General features: G+C 41.3%; 1 protein-coding gene and 1 non-coding gene across 3 annotated transcripts in view; both read right to left on the bottom strand.

Annotated features, from left to right (window-relative positions):
- CDHR1 (cadherin related family member 1) overlaps nucleotides 1-6,435 on the bottom strand; it is a 61,361-nt gene extending 54,926 nt beyond the window's left edge. For both annotated transcript variants that reach the window (XM_050959089.1, XM_050959090.1), the window contains exons 1-2: nucleotides 6,258-6,435; nucleotides 5,415-5,510 (exon numbers count right to left, since the gene is read on the bottom strand). In XM_050959089.1, the coding sequence (XP_050815046.1) occupies nucleotides 5,415-5,510; nucleotides 6,258-6,318 (157 nt within the window). In that variant the 5' untranslated portion in view covers nucleotides 6,319-6,435. The remainder of the gene's footprint in view (nucleotides 1-5,414; nucleotides 5,511-6,257) is intronic.
- Nucleotides 6,436-22,762: 16,327 nt separating this feature from the next.
- TRNAV-UAC (transfer RNA valine (anticodon UAC)) lies at nucleotides 22,763-22,835 on the bottom strand. Its single transcript has one exon. It is a non-coding gene; the product is annotated as a tRNA-Val (tRNA).
- Between the last annotated feature and the right edge of the window lie 844 nt (nucleotides 22,836-23,679).

Raw genomic sequence — 23,679 nt, 5'->3', positions numbered from 1 at the left:
CACATTTCAGGCCAGATTCTGCTCTCATTGACACAGGCCTATATCTGGATTGATTCCAATGACTTCAATGTCAATGTGTTCTTTTTCTCACTCTTTTTTTTTGTCATTATAACTTTCCACTTTTTAATTGCCTCACTGTTATATTTCTCACTCTCTATTTCTTCAACCTTATATATCTCTATCCTGTCTATTTCCTCTTCAAATCCGTAACTATTTTTCTGCCTTCTAGCTGCTTTCTTCTACCTCTCTGAGACATCCTGCTGGGGGTTTCTAGCATATTTGTCTGTGGCAGCTGTTCCAGTTGTATTATCTGTTTAAAAAGCTATACTGGGTGTTTCAGATGCCATGAACATTAGTGATAAAAATAGCACTTGATATTTGCAATATGTGATACCTTTCGTCTATGGAAAGCAAATCACTAATTAAGCCCAACAATACCGCTGCGCAGCAAATAATATGCCCATTGTACAGATGGGGAAACTAAGTCAAGAGGGCCCAAGATCTCACAGCAAGTCAGTGGCAACCTAGAAATCCTGGTTCTCAGTCTTATACACTAACTACTCTTTCAGGCAGGGATCTCCTTTTTGTTGTGTTTGTATAGCACCTAACATAATGGGGCCCTGTTCCATCATCAGGACTCCTAGGAACTGCCCCAGTACACATAAATGTCAATAATAATATCACTCCCAAGAAACACATAATCATCCAGTAGACAATGCAGCATAAGGGCTACAGAAAAAGAATTTTATGTAAGTGTGTGGGAATGTATTTCAACATGAACTTACGCAAATCCACCCCTTCCCACTGAAGTCTCTGCAGGATGGAAACTAAGTGATCAAAAACTCAGTAAGGTTTTCATCCTTTGCAGTTTTCATCCTTTATGGGGGAAAAGAGGATATGCACGGAGGGAACACCACTGTAAGTCAAATATTAGCCATACAATCTGGCATCTTCTTTGCAAGCCTATGCTCTAGTCATATCAAAAATCTCTTATGGTAATTGAAACATTTTACCTGCCGCAGTTTTTAGGGACTTTCTTATAAGGGCAGCAGGAAATTTCTACTGCTGAAGGTAATATGAAACACTGACATTCATGTCAAGTCTGAGATTTCTGAGGTCTCCCAATAGGAAATAATGGGGTTCATTGATCTTTATGCCCTACTGTTTCCTGAGCTGCTTTTTCAGGTATAACTGATACACCTGGTTATGTGCCATTGAAATTGAATTGTTTGATTGCAATTTCTCTTCCAGTTGAGTCTCATCTCCTAATGTTGGATGAGTTATATCTGAATGCACAAGCTCTCCATATCATTAACACCCTGGGAACACTTCCCAGCACAGTGTTAACGCCAATTAAAAAACTATACTAGGCACGCTGACTCCACTTGCTGAAAAAGAAGTAAATTAAAAATCCAACCAAAATCCTATCAGTGGATACAAGCAAACAGCCCCCTCTTGTCATAAACAGAAGCAAATAGAGTATTATTCATATAGAGACAGGGGAAAATACAACAGTAACTGATAAAGCCATAATCTGGCTCTTTAGCTGCAACCTCCGGGACGGCAGGGATCTTTGCTTAGTGTAGCACTCAGCACACAGGCAGAGCTCAATAAACAGCACATTAGCACTGGAGCAGCTGCCCCATATGGATCCTTCATTTGGGGGAGCCTTAGAATAATAAAACCATAGAAAGTAGGGCTGAAAAGGACATCAAGAGTTCTTCTAGTTCAGCCTCCGCTGTGCTGACCGAGGCAGGACCAAGTATACCTAGACCATCCCTGACAGGTGTTTGTCCAGCCTATTCTTAAAATCCTCCAGTGATGGGGATTCCACAACCTCCTTCGGTAACTTGTTCAGGTGCTTATAGTATCAGTACAGTTAGAAAGTTTTTCCTAATAACGAACCTAAATCTCCCTTACTGCAAACTAAGCAAATTACTTCTTGTCCTATCCTCAGTGGACATGGAGAACAATTGATCACTATCCTCTTCATAACAATCTTTTACATATTTGAAGATTGTTATCAGGTTCCCCCTCAGCCTTATCTTCTCTAAACTACACATGCCCAATTTTTTCAACCCTTCCTCATAGGTCAGGTTTTCTAAACCTTTTACATTTTTTGTAGCTCTCCTCTGATCTTTCCAAATTGTTCACATCTTTCCTAAGGTGTGGTACCTCAAACTGGACACAGTACTCAGCTGAGGTCTCACCAGTGCCAAGAGATAAGAGCAGATACCTCCTGTGTCTGACATATGATACTCTTAATACACACCAGAATGATGTTCGCCTTTTTCACAACTGCATCACACTGTTGACTCACATTCAGTCTGAGATCCACTATCATCCCAGATGCCTGTCCGCAGTACTCCTGCCTTGACAGTTATTCCCCATTTTGTAGTCAGCAACTGATGTTTCCTTCCTAAGTAAAGTACTTTGACCATGTCTTTACTGAATTTCATCTTATTGATTTCAGACCAATTCTCCAATTTTTCAAGGTCATTTGAATTCTAATCCTGTCCTCCAAAGTGCTTGCAACCCATTCCAGCTTGGTTTCATCTGTAAAATATTGGTGTCATCCATGGAAATATTGAATAGCACCGGACCTAGAACAGTCCCCTGCGAGACCCCACTAGATATTTCCTTCCTGTTTGACAGTGAACCATTTTTCAAACTATAACACATCTAGACTATCTGTTAAATTAGTAACAGAGGAATGCATTGAATTGGCCTGCAGGTAAATTTGATTTTATTTTCTCATTTTTCTTCATGGCACATCCAAGTTCTTAGCAAGACTGGAAAGGAACATACCAAAGTACTGCCAGAATAGATGTTTTCATGCTACTTCCAGCCCAATCAGACAAGGAAATCTCAGACCAGAGAGGCTTGGAGAAGCACTTAAATTGCAGGGTCACTGTCTCCTGGCTTCTGGACAGCAATCCCATGTCTCCCCTTATGAGAGCTACCCAACATCTTCTTAAGTTTCTGAGCCTAGCTAGTTGCCTATCAGAGAGGCAGTTCTAGCTGGGACTCTGAGACCACCTGAGATCTAAGCCAAAAATACACCTCCCTCTCCTGCTCCTAACCACCTACCAACCTGCAGCCCCTGCCTGGGGTTTAAGTGATTTGATTATTTTTGAGTGAACCCTTAGCATCAGGGTGAATTTCATCCTGTTTGAAATGACACAAGAGTCACATTTTGCTTCATTGTATACTAATGGATTTTCAGTCCTCTTATAGGCTTGGTCTGTGTTGGGATTTTGCCTCGATTCCAGTAGTCACTGGCCAGCCACTGATGTAGCTTCCCCAGAACAAACCCCAAGTGTAGACAAGGAAATCTGGGCTCTACCTGAGTGCCAGGGGTAGTATCCACTGGTGCAAATCACAGCTTTCCTGACTGCACTGGGAGTTTGCTTGGCGTGGGTACACTGGTGCTGGCCTTCGATTGCTGAATTCAGAAAGCAAATTCCCATTGGCTCTGCAGCTTCAGTCTGCTTATAGACAGGTTTCAGAATAGCAGCCATGTTAGTCTGTATCCACAAAAAGAACAGGATTACTTGTGGCACCTTAGAGACTAACAAATTTATTTTAGCATAAGCTTTCGTGGGTACAGCTCATTTCTTCGGATGTTCCACTCTATGCATCTGAAGAAGTGAGCTGTAGCCCACGAAAGCTTATGCTGAAATAAATTTGTTAGTCTCTAAGGTGCCACAAGTACTCCTGTTCAGTCTGCTTATAGTGAACCTCAGGTTCACCATGGGCAGTCTCCATCTGAGCTAATTCCACTGGAAAATGCATCAGGTAACACTATAAGCTATGTGCTAGATGGTACATTCCAAGGATTATCATTCCTTCCCCTCTTCTGTGGTTGATGTTGCCACTCTCCCATTGGTGGGAAGAGCTGAAGAAGAAACTCTGATCCCCCATGTCACAGAGCCCAGGAAGGAGCAAAGAAGACTCAGACTACGTCTACATTATGGCGACTGTAGCACCATAGCTACGGCACCATAGCTATGCAGCCAGAACCTCTTAGTGTAGATACGGCCTACAGCGATAGAGAGGGTTTTTCCATCACTGAAGGACCATCAACCTCTCAAGCAGTGGTAGCTAGGTCAATGGAAGCATTCTTCCGTTGACCTACCTGCATCTACACTGATGTTTAAGTTGGCATAGCTACATCACTCAGGGATCACACACCCGAGCAATGTAACTATGTTAACCTAAAATTCATGATCCAACCTAAAACTTGAGTGTAGACCAGACCTCAGGCTGGCCTTGCTGTAGTCTGCCCCCACTGGGAGTGGCCCTTTGTCCTACAGCTGCAGAAGCTGAAGAGAATCCATGCCATCACTCCCAAAAGGAAGAGAAGGATCATTTTTGCTATATTGATCCTTTCCTGTTAGAATGAAATTCCACTGGCTATATCTTCACCACCACTGAAATGCAGATGTGTCTGGAGTGTAAGCAACCAGTACATAGCGCTCCAAACAAGAGTGGGCTGGGGATACTTTTCCCAACCACACTATGACAAACACCTCCTGTTACAAAACATGCCTAAGAAACTTTAGGGTGAAATTTTCCAAAGCATGGTGTTGCTCCATTGATGACAGTGGGAGCAGAATTAGGCCAATGCTGAGCACTTTTTAACATCTCACTCACTTTAATTCCAACCAGAACAGATAGTGCCTACTTTTTATGGGGCTCATTCAAAAGCTAGTAACTACAGCCAGACAAGAGTAAACACAAAACAGAGTTCCAGTGCTGCATTTGGATGCATTGCTACGTAATTTTTTTTTAAACCATAAAACCTTTAAAGTAGAGCTTGTTGGGAAATAAAATCTCCAAATTTTTCAATTAAAAAAATATTTTTTTTACCCTGGTTACTCAAAAAAAAATTATCACAAAAATATTGTGACAGTAAATATTCAACCATTTCTACTTTAAACATAAAAAGGATAATGATTATTTGAAGAAAAACCTCATGTGTGTTCTCTCTTATTTTCATTTTAATGTACAGTTAAGCTCTCATTAATAATTATCAACAACTTTGTTCTCTTCCCATAAACATCTGCCTGGGCAGACAAGAATCTCTCTTAATATCACAAATCATTTATGATCTCACAACACGCATGCTCAGATGCTCTGGGTGAATCAGGTGACCAATAGTGTGTGAGAGAAGAATAATGATTTTAAAATGCAGTTTGCAGTCAAACAAGTCATTTTAAATGAAGCGAGGTCAACAAAGAGAGAAAGAATAACATTTAAGTCCATCAAAGGCAAAGCTACTAGAACATTTTGGGCATATGTTAATGGACACTGTAACAAAATAAATTGTATGCTTTCCCATACCTCTGTAATGAGTCAGGCAACAAAGGACAGCAATTTTGGAATTTAAACACATTTACTGTGATACTGACCAAGAGGTGTGTCTTCTGAGAGGCTCAGAAGTGCCATGTTCCCATTAGTGCTGCTGGCTCCATTATCAAAGAAGTAGGGGGCATAGTTTGCCTGAGCTGCAATTAAAAACAAAGCAGAATCCAAAGAAAAGCATTTCATAAACTGCAGTAACTTAGATTTCCTACCCTGCCTCTCTCTGTGTACAAAGAATGATGAGCCCTTTGGGAAATAATATGAGTTTGTATGTAACATATCCAATTACACTCATGAACTTTTTACCTTTTAAATTATATATATGTTAAATTGCTCCCCTAGGGTGTTGTACCAATAATTCACATAAATACCGCACAGCAGCATTTAAAGAATATGAGTGCAGAAAAAAAGAACTAAACAGGATATGTTTAAAGAGCCTCAAACATTCAGAAACGGCGTGTTGCAAAGTACCCTTCATGCCCATTCACCATTTCTGTATGCAGTTCCCATACACTCTGTGTGTGTATGTCTGACACCTGGCCAATGGCTAAGTAATAACCTATCAATATTCTAAACCTATTTGGAAATTACACCTACTGAATGAGCAATAAGCCATAATTAAATAGTTACTTACTTGCTGCCAGACAATATAGTTAAAGAAAAAAAAGAGAAAGCAAATTAGTTGTCATTCTAATCACTAATAATTAAAAATCAAAATAGCCCATTTGAAATGAAATTGCAAATATGCAAACAGGAGGAGGGGGTAAAGTGCACAGTGACCAGTCTCTCAGGAAACAATTTCAGGACCACATTATCCCATCAGTAAGGATTACTATAGGATATGCCATGTCCTTCTATTTGTTTATTAACAAAGAGAAAGCCGTACTCACCCAGGCAAACATGCACCAAATTGAGAAATAAGGATGGGGCAAAATGCCTTACATGCTTCATCCCACTGAAGAAAAGGCTAATTTCTTCTCTGTTTCAAAGGTGTTTTGGTTTGTTTTTTTGGTCTAAAGGGACTTGCAAAGTCTCCTTCAGACCTGTGCGGTGGTGAAATGTGCAAGAGGCAGTAACAGATGTTAAGATGTTAAGCGGATGACACGTCTTAATTTCTGAGGAATTTAAAGAAGCTCCTTCCTACCACCTAATTAGACCAATTACTTTGCAAGGAGCTGTGGGACTCATTTCTGATACAAGTTTGGGAGGAATCAACATCAGTCTCACAAGGTTGGTTGTTTGCACTGTGTTTAGGTTACCTAATGAACCATTCTTCACTGCTTGAATATAGAAGCCAGAAGGCAGGTAAAGTTGAATTTTTAAAAATGTCTTATTCTCTAATTTACTCCTCTGCTTTTCAGAACTAAGAGGGATTTTTATTTAAGTTAGATTTTGGTTAATTGAGAAACAAAGGGGGAGGAACTCAAAACAAATGCATGGTACTTTAATATCAATACTTTAAAGGAGGACAGTCATCAATTACAACAGAAAATATCCTAGACAGAAGCCAGAAATGGTTTTTTTTTTAATTCATGAGATGGCCTAAAGATTTGTTTTTTAAATGTTTGGATTTCAGTTAAGTTTTTGATGCATCTTTTATAGCTGGTATATAAGTTATAATTAACACCCTGAAACTTTTACAAAAAAGCATTCCAAAGAAAATATTAATGAAATAGGTTTTTTTCTCTTTGTTTTCTGTTTCATACAGTTAAAAGTGTATGTCATGCTACACAAATATATACATATTCAGTAAATTTGGGGGGAAAGAAACCCACACTGGAAAATGCATATAAACAAAACATAAGAGAAACTTGGCAAATGGTAATAATTCCTAAAGGGAGATGTTTAAGCAGCTTTCTAGCTGTCAGCTTGATGCAGAATGCTCTAATGTATTTTAATGATGTTTTTGAATTTACAGAACAGCACACAAAAAACAACCCCCTCAGAAGTTAGCAAGAAATTAACACAAGTCCTTTTTCTTTTTGCCCAGGATTTTTTTTTTTTAAGTAAACCACTTTGCTACTCTGGTGTGATTAAAGTTACTTTTTCTTCTGGCAGACATGAACTATATACATTGGGACTGAAAGTGAATTGGAAGTGATGGCGTTAGTGAGATCAGTCCAGTTTCCAGCGGACAGGTAGCCACGTCACCACACTCACCCATGACAACTGCACTATCTAGGCACTCTTGCTAGCAGCTCTCAGTAAAGGCAGAGAATACCAACTGATCATGGAGAATGAAAATAATCTCTCTCTTCCTAAAGGTAGTTCTCTCTAAAGCATACCCCATGGTCTGGATCCAAAGCACAGCATTTACGCACGTGCTTACCTTCACTAGGATTATTCACACACTTCCGTGCTTTGCTGGATGGAAGCCATTGCCGATGGAGTAGGACTGATCCTTGGTGGGAATAATTTGCACTGTGTTGTCCATGTCCTAAAGGGCCCAACCATGCAGCAGCTGCAGACTGGGTCCCCGTGGACGTACTCCATTTGTCAGTACTTTCGTGATCATTCATTCATTCCATGTGGATAGAGGGTAGTAAGTGTTTCCCATCCTACTCAAGGAAATAGCAGGGGATTTGGTCAACACACACACAGATTTTGGGGGACCAGTCAGAAGCTACCTCTACAGAGGCCTGAGCTGCTTCACAACCTCCTGACCCTCTCCCTTAAGCTTCTAGGCATCTGGAAGCATGGATCCAGCTGGCAGCTGCTGCCCCTGATACCACGCTCAGGGGGAGTTTCAGAACAGTGAGGAAGTGCATGCTGAGAGAGTCAGCATGATCTTATTAACTGATTTTCCATGGGGATAATTCCATGGACAAAACAGCTCCCTCTCTGCTCATGGAGCCTGGTCACTGCAAAGCAGCCACTGGTGTATTCTGCAGTGTGGGAAGAAGGGTAGGATGGTGCTGAAGAGGCAGCCTGCCTCACTTCCTGCTTGAATCCACCTAGTTTTCATCCTCTCTGACCACAGATGTGGAGAGGACAATCTGGCCCAATATACTTTATTTTATGCATTTTCCACAATACAAAGGGCATCGCTAATTAAAGCCTGTTATCTATACAGATGGTCACATGCAGATCATCAGCCAGGGAAACAGAAGCCAGAGCAAAGACACAGAATCCAGAAGAGAGACATCTTTGCACCAGATACACACTGTCCTCAAGCATTAAACCCCAACACAAGGTTTTCTGGCCTGCAGGGGGAATCCTACTGGAACACATTGTGTTCCTGTACGGACACTCTTCCTGCAGGACAGGTGAATGTAAGGCCTCAGCATGGTAAAAAGAACATTAAAATTAGTGGAGTATTATTAGCAAAGGCTCTCTGTAAATCTAGGGTGCTATCAAGGTTCCTTCCCCACTCTGAACTTTAGGGTACAGATGTGAGGACCTGCATGGACACTTCTAAGCTTAATTACTAGCTTAGATCTGGTACACTGCCACCACCTAGAATTCCAGTGTCTGGAGCACTTTCTGTCCCCCCAAAACTTTCCCCTCCCTGGGTTGCCTTGAGGGACTTCACCAATTCCCTGGTGAACACAGATCCAAATCCCTGGGATCTTAAAACAAGGAGAAATTAACCATCCCACCTCCTTTCCCCCCACCAATCCCTGGTGAGTCCAGATCCAATCCCCTTGGATCTTAAAACAAGGAAAAATCAATCAGGTTCTTAAAAAGAAAGCTTTTAATTAAAGAAAGAAAAGTAAAAATCATCTCTGTAAAATCAGGATGGAAAATACTTTACAGGGTAATCAGATTCATATAGCCCAGAGGAACCCCTTCTAGCCTTAGGTTCAAAGGGATAGCAAACAGAGGTAAAATCCTCTCAGCAAAAAAGGAACATTTACAAGTTGAGAAAACAAAAATAAGACTAACACATCTTGGCTGGCTATTACTTACAAGTTCGAAACATGAGAGATTGGTTCAGAAAGATTTGGAGAGCCTGGTCCCTCTTAGTCACAAGAGCGAACAACCCCCAAAACAAAGAGCACACACAAAAGACTTCCCTCCACCAAGATTTGAAAGTATCTTGTCCCCCCATTGGTCCTCTGGTCAGGTATCAGCCAGGTTTACTGCGCTTCTTAACGTTTCACAGGTAAAAGAGACATTAACCCTTATCTGTCTGCTTATGACAGGTGCTGTTAAATAATTACTATCAGTGAGACAAGTTAGCTTATTAACAATAACAACAATACTAACGCAACATATACAAAATGGCCTACAAGCAGGAACCATGTGACTCCCGAGAGAGGAGAAGAAAACCAGCCTGCCAGTTGCAATGTTGGTTGGCAGAGAAAACTGAGGCATATGTAGCTCAAAAGGAAGGGCAATGGTGGCAGCTCAGGTAGCTAGCACCAAAACACAAAGTGAAAACATAGTCCTCAACAGAGTCAATGGGACTCTGTCTGTGTGCGTGTGTGTGTGTGTGTGTGTGTGTGTGTGTGTGTGTGTGTGTGTGTGTGTGTGTGTGTTGCTTTTTAGCACTACCCTTGAGGACAGATGGCTTTCACCACACATACTGTCTGTCCCTTAACTGACCTCTTCTCGCTCCTACAAGGTCATGTTCTAAGCTCTTCATTCACTGAGCCCAAATGCGGCCGCCAGGCCTTTAAAGTATGAGACAAGGATCTCAAGGGAAGGACACAATGGCAGGATAAAGAAAACATGCAGTGAGTTCTTTCTATAGGGTACTCTACCAGCAAGAGTGGCAGGAGGTTTTTCCTGCTGCTAGTGCCTGATTCTGCCCCACTGATATCAGTGGGAGCATGACCATTGATTTTGAGGGAACAGGATCAAATTCTTAGTTTCTAGGGCTGGGATTTTCAAAGAAGCATGGCACCAAACTCCCCCTGAATTTCAATAGATTTGTACCCCTAATTTCTTAGACTCATTTGGAAACCGTAGCCCAGGGGTAGGCAACCTATGGCACATGTGCCAAAGGCGGCACGCGAGCGGATTTTCAGTGGCACTCACACTGCCCAGGTCCTGGCCACTGGTGGGGGTGGGGCCTCTGCATTTTAATTTAATTTTTAATGATGTCTCAAACATTTTAAAAACTTTATTTACTTTACATACAATAGTTTAGTTATATATTATAGACTTATAGAAAGAGACCTAAAAATGTTAAAACGTATTACTGGCACATGAAACATTAAATTAGAGTGAGTAAATGAAGACTAGGCACACCACTTCTGAAAAGTTGTCAACCCCTGCCCTAGCCAATACCCTTTTTGTGTGTACACCCCGATACCTACACCTGGCAGAACTGGTTGGAAAATGTGGAATGTTTTGAAATGGATGGAAACCAGAAAAAAAAAGTCAAATATATTTGCAAACTTTCTCCTTTCCCACCAATTATTCAACCATTTTTAATACCTACTATATTTCAGTTAAGATTTCTGTGTGAGCACGTCCCATTCCAGGACCTCATGGCTAGCACCCTGGAAGACAAATGAATAAAGCAGAAGAAACAAGATGTAACATCAGTCAGCTGCAGTCAACACTCTTGCAGTTGAATGAAAACCTCCCCCCATGAAGCCCCTCCCCCCATGAAGCCCCAGCCCATCTGAGCATAGTAAGTACAAATAAAAACTCTTCTTATCAGGAGAGGTACAATAATACTCTCAAGAGTCTCTCTGCAACAGCAGTTCTGATAATGGAGTATAGGGAGACTCTTTTGGATGGTTGTTTGTTCACAGAAGGGAGATGTACTAGAGTTCATGGGGCAACGAATAAGTGCCCAGATTAGTCACCATCACCACAAGAGGCACTAATTGTCACCTGCTTTGGCAGTCTCAGCACAGAGGCCAAAGGCTGAATGGGCATGGAGATAAAGTATATTTTCAGCATCATAGGTAGTCACTCCATGTCAGAGCACGTCATATTAGCCAGATGTTATGGAGAAGTCTGCCCATGCTGTACCTGTTCAGTGGGTAAATACAGGATTTTGCTTTCCTTGGTTGCCAATCTGGTCCCTTTCACCCACGCTAAATTATAAGTATACACTTTAAAGAGAGAGACAAACAAAAAAAGGAAGTAGAGGGTATCAGCTTTCTGCTCTGCTTCATGTGAACTAGGTGTGGCCTTCAGTCTTCTGCAAGTTATTAATGCAGCCTTCACTTGGACAAGGTTTAGACACACACCTGCTCTAACCTCTGTACCTTTTTATGAGTGAAAAGATGTATATTCATATTAAATCATTCAAAATAAATAGCTTGAAACACCACCTTCTACATAAGCCTTCTCTTTCTGCACTGGATACACATGACAGATCATCTCCTGGTGAAAACTTCCAGAAGAAAATTGCATCTTTTCTTCACTATGTGTGTGTGTGTGCGCATTAAAGTTAATTCAGCAGGTAAGTGCGCTCTGCATTGTATTAAAAAATCTCAAGAATGAGTTGAAGCTACACCCTGCATTTCCTGTCTCGGCCATGAAGAAGAAGCTGTAATGGCCAAGCAGAGATTCCTGGAGCCATTCTGCCTCACATAGGCAGAATGGCGCAGAGCAGCACAATCAGCAGTGCCAGTAGTTGGGAGAAAGGGGATGGAACCTGATCTTTTCCCACTGAAGCCACCAGGTTTATCAGGCATGCATGCCCCTTCCTAGAGAATGAGAAAATAGCCATTTGGGAGTATTGGGGGGAGAATGGGGGAGGATGTGTCTCCCACATCCATGCAGGACAAGGCAGAATTATGCCCTATATGATTCAGCTTGGTGTAGCTGCTAATGTACATCAGATGGTTTTCAGAGGAATTGTGTACTGTATCTCACTAGCAACTCTCACAGAACTGCATGAGTGTGAATTGTTCAAGCTATTTCCACATGTCTGCAGCAGGAAGTGCTAAGGTACAGTAGGTGTGACAAATTTCACTTCAGTACTTGCATGCAAGCTCTCATCTCACTACTTTGCTAGACAGTCTTGCTCTTGATTTCAGTTGAGCTGATTTAGCATACCTAGGGTTGATATGGAGTAAAAGCACAATCCACAAAAACAGCATAAAAAGTACTAGTCCAAAAAACCAACCAGCACCCAGCATATCAATGGAGAGCTTAATATCTGAAGTAGAGCAATGTCACTCTGTCGCAAGATTCAAGGCTCAGGAGTAAAATTAGGGTGGTGCAAAACTAAAATAATTTTTCAAGAATGTTTTGGGTGAACATTTTTACAATTTAATTGTGGGTGATTTTGCACCTGCTAAGTTTTGCATTTCTGCAACATTTTGCAAAAGCCCCTTCCTCTCTTGAAATATGCAAAAATAGATTTTTGGATCAAAAGGAATTTCCAAATGTTGAGGTTTTTGCTCTAAAATGGGACCATTTGTAGGTGAACTTTTAAAAAAAATCCTATTTGCAAGGCAAAAATCCTATCCAAAACTTGCATGTTTTTCACAAAAACTTACATTTTTGCAACATCACAAGAAAACAGAAACCTTTTAGAGTTAAACATTTTATAATCTGATGATTATTTTCACTGAGCCCTAAGATATATACAGAGGGGCCAATTCACCCTTGTGCTGCTGCTTGACAGGAAGCAGCTTGTGCCTTCCCTATTCAGGAGCTTTGGAGGCAAGTATGGCTGCAGACACAGGATGGAGACACTAGAAGGGATGTATTAAGTCATGCCACTGCTAAGATACAAAATTGCTTGGCAAGGGTTTGTTCCCAGCCACAGCCTCTCTTTCCCTTAGGGCTCTTGAATGCACCAGAGAGACAGAAAAAGAAAAGTTACTTGACTGACAGTGAATTATGACCAAAATTTTCAGAAGTGACTAGAGACTTTGGGTGCCTCCATTTTTGGGTGTCCAACTTAAGACACCTTAAAGGGACCTGATTAAAAAAAACAAAACAAAACCCCCCCACCCCCAAAACAAACCTGAGTCCAAAATTCAGGTCTCAACCTTCTCAAGTAGGGCAGCCAAAACTGAGGCACCCAAATTGTTAGTTACTGTGGAAATTCTTAGCTTTTTTGCTTTAGACGAAACAGGAAAAAAACATGTTTTTGTCATGTACTGAAACTGCTTCAGGAAGGATACAGTTGATTATCTTCAGCTCTGGAATTAACTAATGAAAGAGTTAGTTTCCCTCAGCACATGTGAGTTTTGAAGAGTGGGGGTTTGCTACTTCTCAGTATGCAGAAGGCACTGCTTTTCTTTTTAATCATTTCCTAATTACTCTCTGATTTGGACCATCTGTGATTTTTTTTTACTGGCTCAACATATTGCATTTTGATCCATATTTTCACTAATAAACTGTGTATAGTTTGTAAATAAAGGCAGCAGTACTTTGAAAATTAGCAACTTGAGCTTATGTTTTGGGCTATTCAAAACCTTCCTGCCTCTTAGGGCTGGTTATTTTTCCATCAAAACTTTTTTTTTTTTTTAAACAGAAAAATGGGTTTTAAACTAAACAAAGATTTTGGTGAAAAGAATCCACTGCCTGTGGATAATTTCACTACTTTATTGAAAAAACAAATGCCTAAATTGAGAAGAGTTTTATTTTCATCTGAAAACTAAAATATTTCAATTGAAAAGGATGCCACTGTATCTCCTGGAGATTGTACTTGGGGGGAGTTAAACTTCCATTCTTTTCTATGGGCCAGACCCTCTTGCCAAACTACATCTCTCTTGATGCACCCTGGCCAGGGACTATTAAGATACTCTCCCTTCCCCTCACAAAGAAAGTGGAGCATTGTGGGAGATGTAGTCTGGCTAAAATCTCTGGCCCATAAAGGAGACTGGGAGCATTAGATCTGAACTACAACTCCCATGAAGCATGGAGGTACCATTTGGAATTGAATTTTTTTTAACAAATATATTTTTAACAGAAACGTCTGTATTTTCAGTGAAAAATAAACAAACAACTATTTTCTCTAAATTTTCTATGCGGGAAAAACTCCTTAGTTTCTCCCCAACTCCACGGACTCTTTAACAGACCAGGCTCCCTGCTTTGGCCCCATGCATCAGGAAGAGTGAGGAGTGCTGTTTGGACTGGCTTGGGAAGAGGAGTGGACTGGTACCTTGTTCAGCTGTCCCACAGTCCCAGCAGGGATGGAAGGGGGTGAGGAATTGGGGCAAATGGGAACAAGGAAGAAAAGCAGAGAAACAAACTTCAAACCTCCTTCCAGCAGTGTGCGAACCTCCGTCTGGCTCTGCACGCATCCCTACAGCCTCACTGCACTGAATCTATGTTCTCTGGCAGAGCAAAGCTAATCTCTAGAGTCCCCTTTGGCTCATGCCCTTTCCCATTTCATCAGCTGGAAAACCGTACCTCTTCCCTGCAAGAGGATATCATGGCACTAAATCATAGAATCATAGACTTTAAGGTCAGAAGGAACCATTATGATCATCTAGTCTGACCTCCTGCACAATGCAGGCCACAGAATCTCACCCACCCACTCCTGTATCAAACCTGTGTCTGAGCCATTGAAGTCCTTAAATCATGGTTTAAAGATTTCAAGGTGCAGAGAACCTTCCAGCAAGTGACCTGTGCCCCACACTGCAGAGGAAGGCGAACTCCCCCCAGGGCTTCTGCCAATCTGCTCTGGAGGAAAATTCCTTCCTGATCCCAAATATGGCAATCAGCTAAACCCTGAGCACGTTGGCAAGACTCACCAGCCAGACACCCTGGAAAGAATTCTGTGTAGTAACTCAGATCCCACCCCATCTAACATCTCATCACAGACCATTGGGCATATTTACCGCTAGTAGTCAAAGATGAATTGATTGCCAAAATTAGGCTATCCCATTATACCATCCCCTCCATAAACTTATCAAGCTTAGTCTTGAAGCCAGATATGTCTTCTGCCCCCACTACTCCCCTTGGAAGGCTGTTCCAGAACTTCACTTCTCTGATGGTTAGAAACCTTCATCTAATTTCAAGTCTAAACTTCCTGATAGCCAGTTTATATCCATTTGTTCTTGTGTCCACATTCGTACTGAGCTTAAATAATTCCTCTCCCTCCCTGGTATTTATTCCCCTGATATATTTATAGAGAGCAATCATATCTCCCCTCAGCCTTCTTTTGATTAGGCTAAACAAACCAAGCTCTTTGAATATCTTTTCATTAGACAGGTTTTCCATTCCTCGGATCATCCTATTAGCCCTTCTCTGAACCTGTTCCACTTTGAATTCATCCTTCTTGAACATGGGAGACCGGAACTGCACACAATATTCCAGATGAGGTCTCACCAGTGCCTTGTATAACGGTATTAAACCTCCTTATCTCTACTGGAAATACCTCGCCTGATGCATCCCAAGACCGCATTGGCTTCTTTCACAGCCATAGCACATTGGCGGCTCATAGTCATCCTGTGATCAACCAATACTTCGAGGTCCTTCTCCTCCTCTGTTACTTCCAACTGATGCCTCCCCAGCTTATAACAATAGTTCTTGTTATTAATTCCTAAATGCATGACCTTGCACTTTTCACTATTAAATTTCATCCTATTACTATGACTCCAGTTTACAAGATCATCCAGATCTTCCTGCATGATATCCTGGTCCTTCTCTTTATTGGCAATACCTCCCAGCTTTGTGTCATCCACAAACTTTATTAGCACATTCCCACTTTTTGTGCCAAGGTCAGTAATAAAAAGGTTAAATAAGATTGGTCCCAAAACCGATCCCTGAGTAACTCCACTAGTAACCTCCCTCAAGCCTGACAATTCACCTTTCAGTACAACCCGTTGTAGTCTCCTCTTTAACCAGTTCCTTATTCATCTTTCAGTTTTCATATTGATACCCATCTTTTCCAATTTAGCTAATAATTCCTCTGTGGAACCGTATCAAAAGCCTTAACGAAATCAAGGTAAATTAGATCCACTGCATTTCCTTTGTCTAAAAAATTTGTTACCTTCTCAAAGAAGGAGATCAGGTTAGTTTGGCATGATCTACCTTTTGTAAGACCATGTTGTGTTTTGTCCCAATTACCATTGACCTCAATGTCCTTGACTACTTTTTCCCTTCAAAATTTTTTCCAAGACCTTGCATACTACAAATGTCAAACTGACAGGCCTGTAGTTGCCCGGATCACCTTTTTCCCCTTTCTTAAAGATAGGAACTATGTCAGCAATTCTCCAGTCATATGGTGGAACCCCTGAGTTTACAGATTCATTAAAAATTCTTGCTAATGGGCTTGCAGTTTCATGTGCCAGTTCCTTTAATATTCTTGGATGACGATTATCTGGGACCCCTGATTTTGTCCCATTAAGCTGTTGGAGTTTGGCTTCTACCTCAGATGTGGTAATATTTACCTCCATATCCTCATTCCCATTTGGGAGATGGGTTGGAAACAGGAGGGAGCACGGGCTATAATGGCAGAGAGAAAGGAGGGTCAGGGCAAAGCTGGGAGGCAAGATCAAACCAGTATCTTAGATGCCTATATACAAATGCAAGAAGTATGGGTAATAAGCAGGAAGAACTCGAAGTGCTAATAAATAAGTACAACTATGACATTATTGGCATTACTGAAACTTGGTGGGATAATACACACGACTGGAATGTTGGTGTGGATGGGTATAGTTTGCTCAGGAAGGATAGACAGGGGAAAAAGGGAGGAGGTGTTGCCTTGTATATTAAAAATGTACACACTTGGACTGAGGTGGAGATGGACATAGGAGACGGAAGTGTGGAGAGTCTCTGGGTTAGGCTAAAAGGGGTAAAAAACAGGGTGATGTCGTGCTGGGAGTCTACTACAGGCCACCTAATCAGGTGGAAGAGGTGGATGAGGCTTTTTTCAAACAACTAACAATATCATCCAAAGCCCAAGATTTGGTGGTGATGGGGGACTTCAACTATCCAGATATATGTTGGGAAAATAACACTGCGGGGCACAGACTATCTAATAAGTTCCTGGACTGCATTGCAGACAACTTTTTATTTCAGAAAGTTGAAAAAGCTACTGGGGGGAAGCTGTTCTAGACTTGATTTTAACAAATAGGGAGGAACTTGTTGAGAATTTGAAAGTAGAAGGAAGCTTGGGTGAAAGTGATCCTTAAAATTGCAAATTCTATGATTTCATGAAGGGTAGAAGGGAGTACAGCAGAATAGAGACAATGGATTTCAGGAAGGCGGATTTTGGTAAGCTCAGAGAGCTGATAGGTAAGGTCCCATGGGAATTAAGACTGAGGGGAAAAACAACTGAGGAAGGTTGGCAGTTTTTCAAAGGGACACTATTAAGGGCCCAAAAGCAAGTTATTCCGATGGTTAGGAAAGATAGAAAATGTGGCAAAAGACCACCTTGGCTTAACCACGAGATCTTGCGTGACCTACAAAATAAAAAGGCGTCATATAAAAAATGGAAACTAGGTCAGATTACAAAGGATGAATATAGGCAAATAACACAGGAATGCAGAGGCAAGATTAGAAAAGCAAAGGCACAAAATGAACTCAAACTAGCTATGGGAATAAAGGGAAACAAGAAGACTTTTTATCAATACATTAGAAGCAAGAGGAAGACCAAGGACAGGGTAGGCCCACTGCTCAATGAGGAGGGGGAAACGGTAACGGGAGACTTGGAAATGGCAGAGAGGCTTAATGACTTCTTTGTTTCAGTCTTCACTGAGAAGTCTGAAGGAAGGTCTAGTATAGTGAATGCTTACAGGAAGAGGGTAAGTTTAGAAGAGAAAATAAAAAAAGAGCAAGTAAAAAATCACTTAGAAAAGTTAGATGCCTGCAAGTCACCAGGGCCTGATGAAATGCATCCTAGAATACTCAAGGAGTTAATAGAAGAGGTATCTGAGCCTCTAGCTATTATCTTTGGGAAATCATGGGAGACGGGGGAGATTCCAGAAGACTGGAAGGGGGCAAATATAGTGCTCATCTATAAAAAGGGAAATAAAAACAACCCAGGAAACTACAGACCAGTTAGTTTAACTTCTGTGCCAGGGAAGATAATGGAGCAGGTAATCAAAGAAATTATCTGCAAACACTTGGAAGGTGGTAAGGCGATAGGGAATAGCCAGCATGGATTTGTAAAGAACAAATCATGTCAAACTAATCTGATAGCGTTCTTTGATAGGATAACGAGCCTTGCGGATAAGGGAGAAGTGGTGGATGTGATATACCTAGACTTTAGTAAGGCATTTGATACAATCTTGCATGATATTCTTATAGATAAACTACGAAAGTACAATTTAGATGGGGCTACTATAAGGTGGGTGCATAACTGGCTGGATAACCATACTCAGAGAGTAGTTGTTAATGGCTCCCAATTCTGCTGGAAAGGTATAACAAGTGGGGTTCCGCAGGGGTCTGTTTTGGGACCGGTTCTGTTCAATATCTTCATCAACGATTTAGATGTTGGCATAGAAAGTACGCTTATTAAATTTGCGGACGATACCAAACTGGGAGGGATTGCAACTGCTTTGAAGGACAGGGTCAAAATTCAAAATGATCTGGACAAATTGGAGAAATGGTCTGAGGTAAACAGGATGAAGTTCAATAAAGATAAATGCAAAGTGCTCCACTTAGGAAGGAACAATCAGTTTCACACATACAGAATGGGAAGAGACTGTCTAGGAAGGAGTATGGCAGAAAGAGATCTAGGTGTCATAGTGGACCACAAGCTTAATATGAGTCAACAGTGTGATACTGTTGCAAAAAAAGCAAATGTGATTCTGGGATGCATTAACAGGTGTGTTGTAAACAAGACACGAGAAGTCATTCTTCCGCTTTACTCTGCGCTGGTTAGGCCTCAACTGGAGTATTGTGTCCAGTTCTGGGCACCGCATTTCAAGAAAGATGTGGAGAAATTGGAGAGGGTCCAGAGAAGAGCAACAAGAATGATTAAAGGTCTTGAGAACATGACCTATGAAGGAAGGCTGAAGGAGCTGGGTTTGTTTAGTTTGGAAAAGAGAAGACTGAGAGGGGACATGATAGCAGTTTTCAGGTATCTAAAAGGGTGTCATCAGGAGGAGGGAGAAAACTTATTCTCCTTAGCCTCCAATGATAGAACAAGAAGCAATGGGCTTAAACTGCAGCAAGGGAGATTCAGGTTGGACATTAGGAAAAAGTTCCTGACTGTCAGGGTAGTTAAACACTGGTATAGATTGCCTAGGGAAGTTGTGGAATCTCCATCTCTGGAGATATTTAAGAGTAGGTTAGATAAATGTCTATCAGGGATGGTCTAGACTGTATTTGGTCCTGCCATGAGGGCAGGGGACTGGACTCGATGACCTCTCGAGGTCCCTTCCAGTCCTAGAGTCTATGAGTCATCCTACCATTATTCCTAAGCTCCTCATTCGCTGCATTAAGGACTGAGGCAAAGTATTTGTTTAGATATTGGTCCATGCCTAGATTATCCTTAACCTCCACCTCATCCCCAGTGTTTAGTGGTCCCACTTCTTCCTTCTTTGTTTTCTTCTTATTTATATGGCTATAGAACCTTTTACTATTGGTTTTAATTCCCTTTTCAAGGGAAAACTCTACATGGCTTTTGGCCTTTCTAATTTTATCCCTACATGTTCTGACCTCAAAAAGGTAGCTTTCCTTGCTGATCGCTCCCATCTTCCATTCCTTTTCTGCTTTTTCTTAATCACCTCTCTGAGATGCTTGCTCATCCAGCTTGGGTCTACAATTTCTGCCTATGAATTTTTTCCCCTTTCTTGGGATGCAGGCTTCTAATAGTTTCTGCTACTTTGACCTGGCTTCCTCTACCTTTAGATCCCCAAGTTCTTCAGTCCAATCAACTTCCCTAACTAATTTCCTTAATTCTTTAAAGTTAGCCCATTTGAAAACAAAAACCCTAGTCACGGATCTATTTTTGTTTATCCTTCCATTTAGTTTAAACTGAACTAGCTCATGATCGCTCAAACCGAGGTTGTCACCTACCACCATTTCTTCTATGAGGTCCTCACTACTCACCAAAACCAAATCTAAAAATGGCATCCCCTCTTGTTGGTTCTTCAACTACTTGATGAAGGAATCCATCAGCAACCACATCCAGGAAAATCTGAGCCCTATTATTGTTACTAGCACTTGTCCTCCAGTCTATATCTAGGAAGTTAAAGTCTCCCATGATCACACAATTCCAATTAGTATTTACTTCATTAAAAACATTAAAAAGGTCTCTATCCATATCCAAATCAGATCCCGGTGGTCTATAGCACACTCCAAGCACTATCTCAGGGGAGGCTCTAGTGGCTTTCTTCCCCAATGTGATTTTTGCCCAGACAGACTGTCTTATCCATTCCATCCCTTCTTATTTCTTTACAGTCTACCTCATCATTGATATACAAAATGCTACTCCACCACCTTTGCCTTTATTTCTGTCTTTCCTAAACAGCACATACCCTTCAGTACCTGCACTCCAGTCATGACTATTATTCACCATGTTTCTGTTATCCCTATAATATCAGGTTTCACTTCCTGCATCAGTAACTCTAGTTCCTCCATCTTGTTACCTAGGCTCCTCACATTGGTGTACAAACATCTTAATTTTTGCTGTTTGGCTTCACTCACATTCTTTACCTGATTAGGCCCAGAGGTTCTACCGCCAGTATCACCTATTAGAATTGTATCTACAGTACCCTTCCTCTATATGTCCATTCTCCTATCCATGACAGTACCCTTGGTTCATACACACCAAGGGAATGGAGGTGAATGGGATAATAGGACAGTCCTTTCTACATACTCTAGATACCCGTTAATCTCAGTTCATTCCCTAGAGGCTGTGTTATTTTGCTGCCACCACAAGGGGGTGTGGCTGCTTCCCCTAACTGCAGACATTAAGTAGAAAAAAATATTGCTGAGCCTGCTATTTTATAGTGAGACAGATTCCAACAGCATCCCTCAAAGGCATCTACCACAATTGCAAGAAAAAGAAAAGTACATAACTGACCTGGAGTACTGTGCCCCACACAATAACTATCCTGCTTGGGAGGAAAAGGCTGCCCATAGCCCAGTGGAGATCACATATAGGTCCTTCCCTGCCCCCCTTTTTGTTTTAGAATAGTCCCTCCACAAGAGATGAGATCCCTAGAAATTTGCAACGTGTGTGGATTTGATTTTAAACACCTTTTCCAGGTTATCGTGTATCTTGTATATGTCTCATGGATACAGCATAAAATAGACATGCCAGACATCCTCCCTTATTTAACAGTGACTAGCTAGGGTAACAGTGAAGCAGTGCTTAGTTTGTGCCAGAGTTTGCCAGGGCTGAGCCCCAGCCCCTCTAAGCTAGGCAGTTCATAGCCCCAGCAGCTCTCGGCTTGCTGCGTAAGTTATGAAAGTGTAAAAAATTGCTTGATCCCGGGCACCTCTTTCATTACAAATGAAGCACTGCAGTGAATAGAAAAACAAAATCCACAGTCTCTCTCCTCCCACCCCACAGAGTTAATTGAACTGCCCCTGTAGCTATTACCAAGTCTGGTGAGAAGAGATTTTAAACAGGAAAGAATTTGAGTTCCACCTGGCTGTAAAAGTGTTTATTTGCACTCAGTTAGACCAAGATGAAAGAGCAAAGAAAGGAGCCATATAACATGAGATATATTACTTCAGTTAACCTTAAATAAAACTGTAACCAGCATAACACTTACAATTAAAGAAATCTTCTCACAACTTTACAGCCAAAGTTTGCAGGAGTAAATATTCACTTTATAACTTATATATTCTCAGTATGAGGCCGAGGTACAACATGAGCACCTACAATCAGATTTCAGATTGCAAAATAGCTGTGGGTTCCTCTTCTAATGCCTCAACCCTCACCTCGTATTTCAGCTGGATCATAATCTGGAAATGCATCATACTTTCCTTCTTTGGGAATATTCTCGATGCAAGTTGTTATACTGGATTGTTGATATAGCGCTACCTTAGCACATACTATGTGCCAATACCACTGTACTACATCAGGAACCAACGAATCCTCCTAGGTAACACAGTAAATAAAGCAGAGTGATTGTCAATGAATAGAACTTACACTTGGCTCTTTAGACCTCTCTGCTTGTAGTATCCAAAATGTATTCCCATCACATCAGGGAACACTGGTATTTCACAAACCGTGGTGCAAACAGCTCTTGTGGAGGAAGCCAGAACAGAGATGTCTCTGTTTCCAATGTAACTAATGAACTTCAAATGGAGGACAAAACAGAGGGAGACAAGAAAAAGACAAATGCTTAAGAAAAAAGATGTTGCATTTCTAGAGTTATTTTCATGCAACAATCAGATACACGTTCCAACATACTTGTGAGGCAGCTATAGATCATGACAGGCACAAAACAGTTAAATTTCCACCCCTTGATAATTCTGCCAAAGTAGCAGCAATAAAAATCTCAGACCACCTGTCCACAACCTGTTATTTAGAATCATAGATTATTAGGGTTGGAAGGGACCTCAGGAGACCATCTAGTCCAACCCCCTGCTCAAAGCAGGACCAAAACATAGGCTTTGGTTCCACTGGGGCTCGAACCCAGGACCTTCTGCGTGTAAAGCAGACGTGATAACCACTACACTATGGAACTGCCACTTCTTTCTGTATAATCATTCATTCTGGGTAGGGGAGGAAGGGGCGGAAGTATCTCTGCTGGCATTTCAGCTCCCACGTGCTTCATCCTGATTACATTTTGCTAGCTGTTTATAATGTTCTAGTGATAGTCTATATTCTTGCAGAAAAAGGTAGTATTTGCCACTTGAGCTCAATAATGAACACCTTGCTGCAGGAGAGAGAATTTTTAGGGGCTCTTGCAAAATTCACTTACATTTTCAACAGTATTATTATTTTTCAAGATAAACATCAGTGACAGAGATGGCTCCATTTATTTCGATATGACAGGGACTGGGAAACAGTGGATGGCTTCTGGAATACCCCAGGGTATTTGTTTAGGGCATGTTCACTTGGCAGCATGGCCAATGATGGCTGTGGTGCAATGGAATGTGCTATGGCTTTGTTTAAATGACTCCATTTAGGAGCAAGTCCAAGGCCATGCGTGCAAGAATTGCTCTCTTTTATTGTTCTGCCTGCAAAACTATTGTTTATTATTCTGAGGGAATGAGATGTTGCTATCCAATCAATCAACTAATAAATAAACATCTAATTTGTTTAACAGAAGTTACTACTGCTAATGTGGATTATAACATCGACAGGCCTGTCAAAGGGACATAATGAAATGCCTCCAGCTTCCATCCAGGACACACTAGACGATCCACTGTCTACAGCCAAGCTCTAAGATACAACCATATTTGCTCCAATCCCTCAGACAGAGATAAACACCTACAAGATCTCTATCAAGCATTCTTAAAACTACAATACCCACCTTCTGAAGTGAAAAAACAGATTGACAGAGCCAGAAGAGTACCCAGAAGCCA

This window comes from Gopherus flavomarginatus, chromosome 6, assembly GCF_025201925.1.
Source record: "Gopherus flavomarginatus isolate rGopFla2 chromosome 6, rGopFla2.mat.asm, whole genome shotgun sequence".
In the NCBI taxonomy this organism is placed as follows: Eukaryota; Metazoa; Chordata; order Testudines; family Testudinidae; genus Gopherus; species Gopherus flavomarginatus.
Note: the sequence above shows the minus strand (reverse complement) of the source record. Positions and strands in the feature narration are given on the sequence as shown.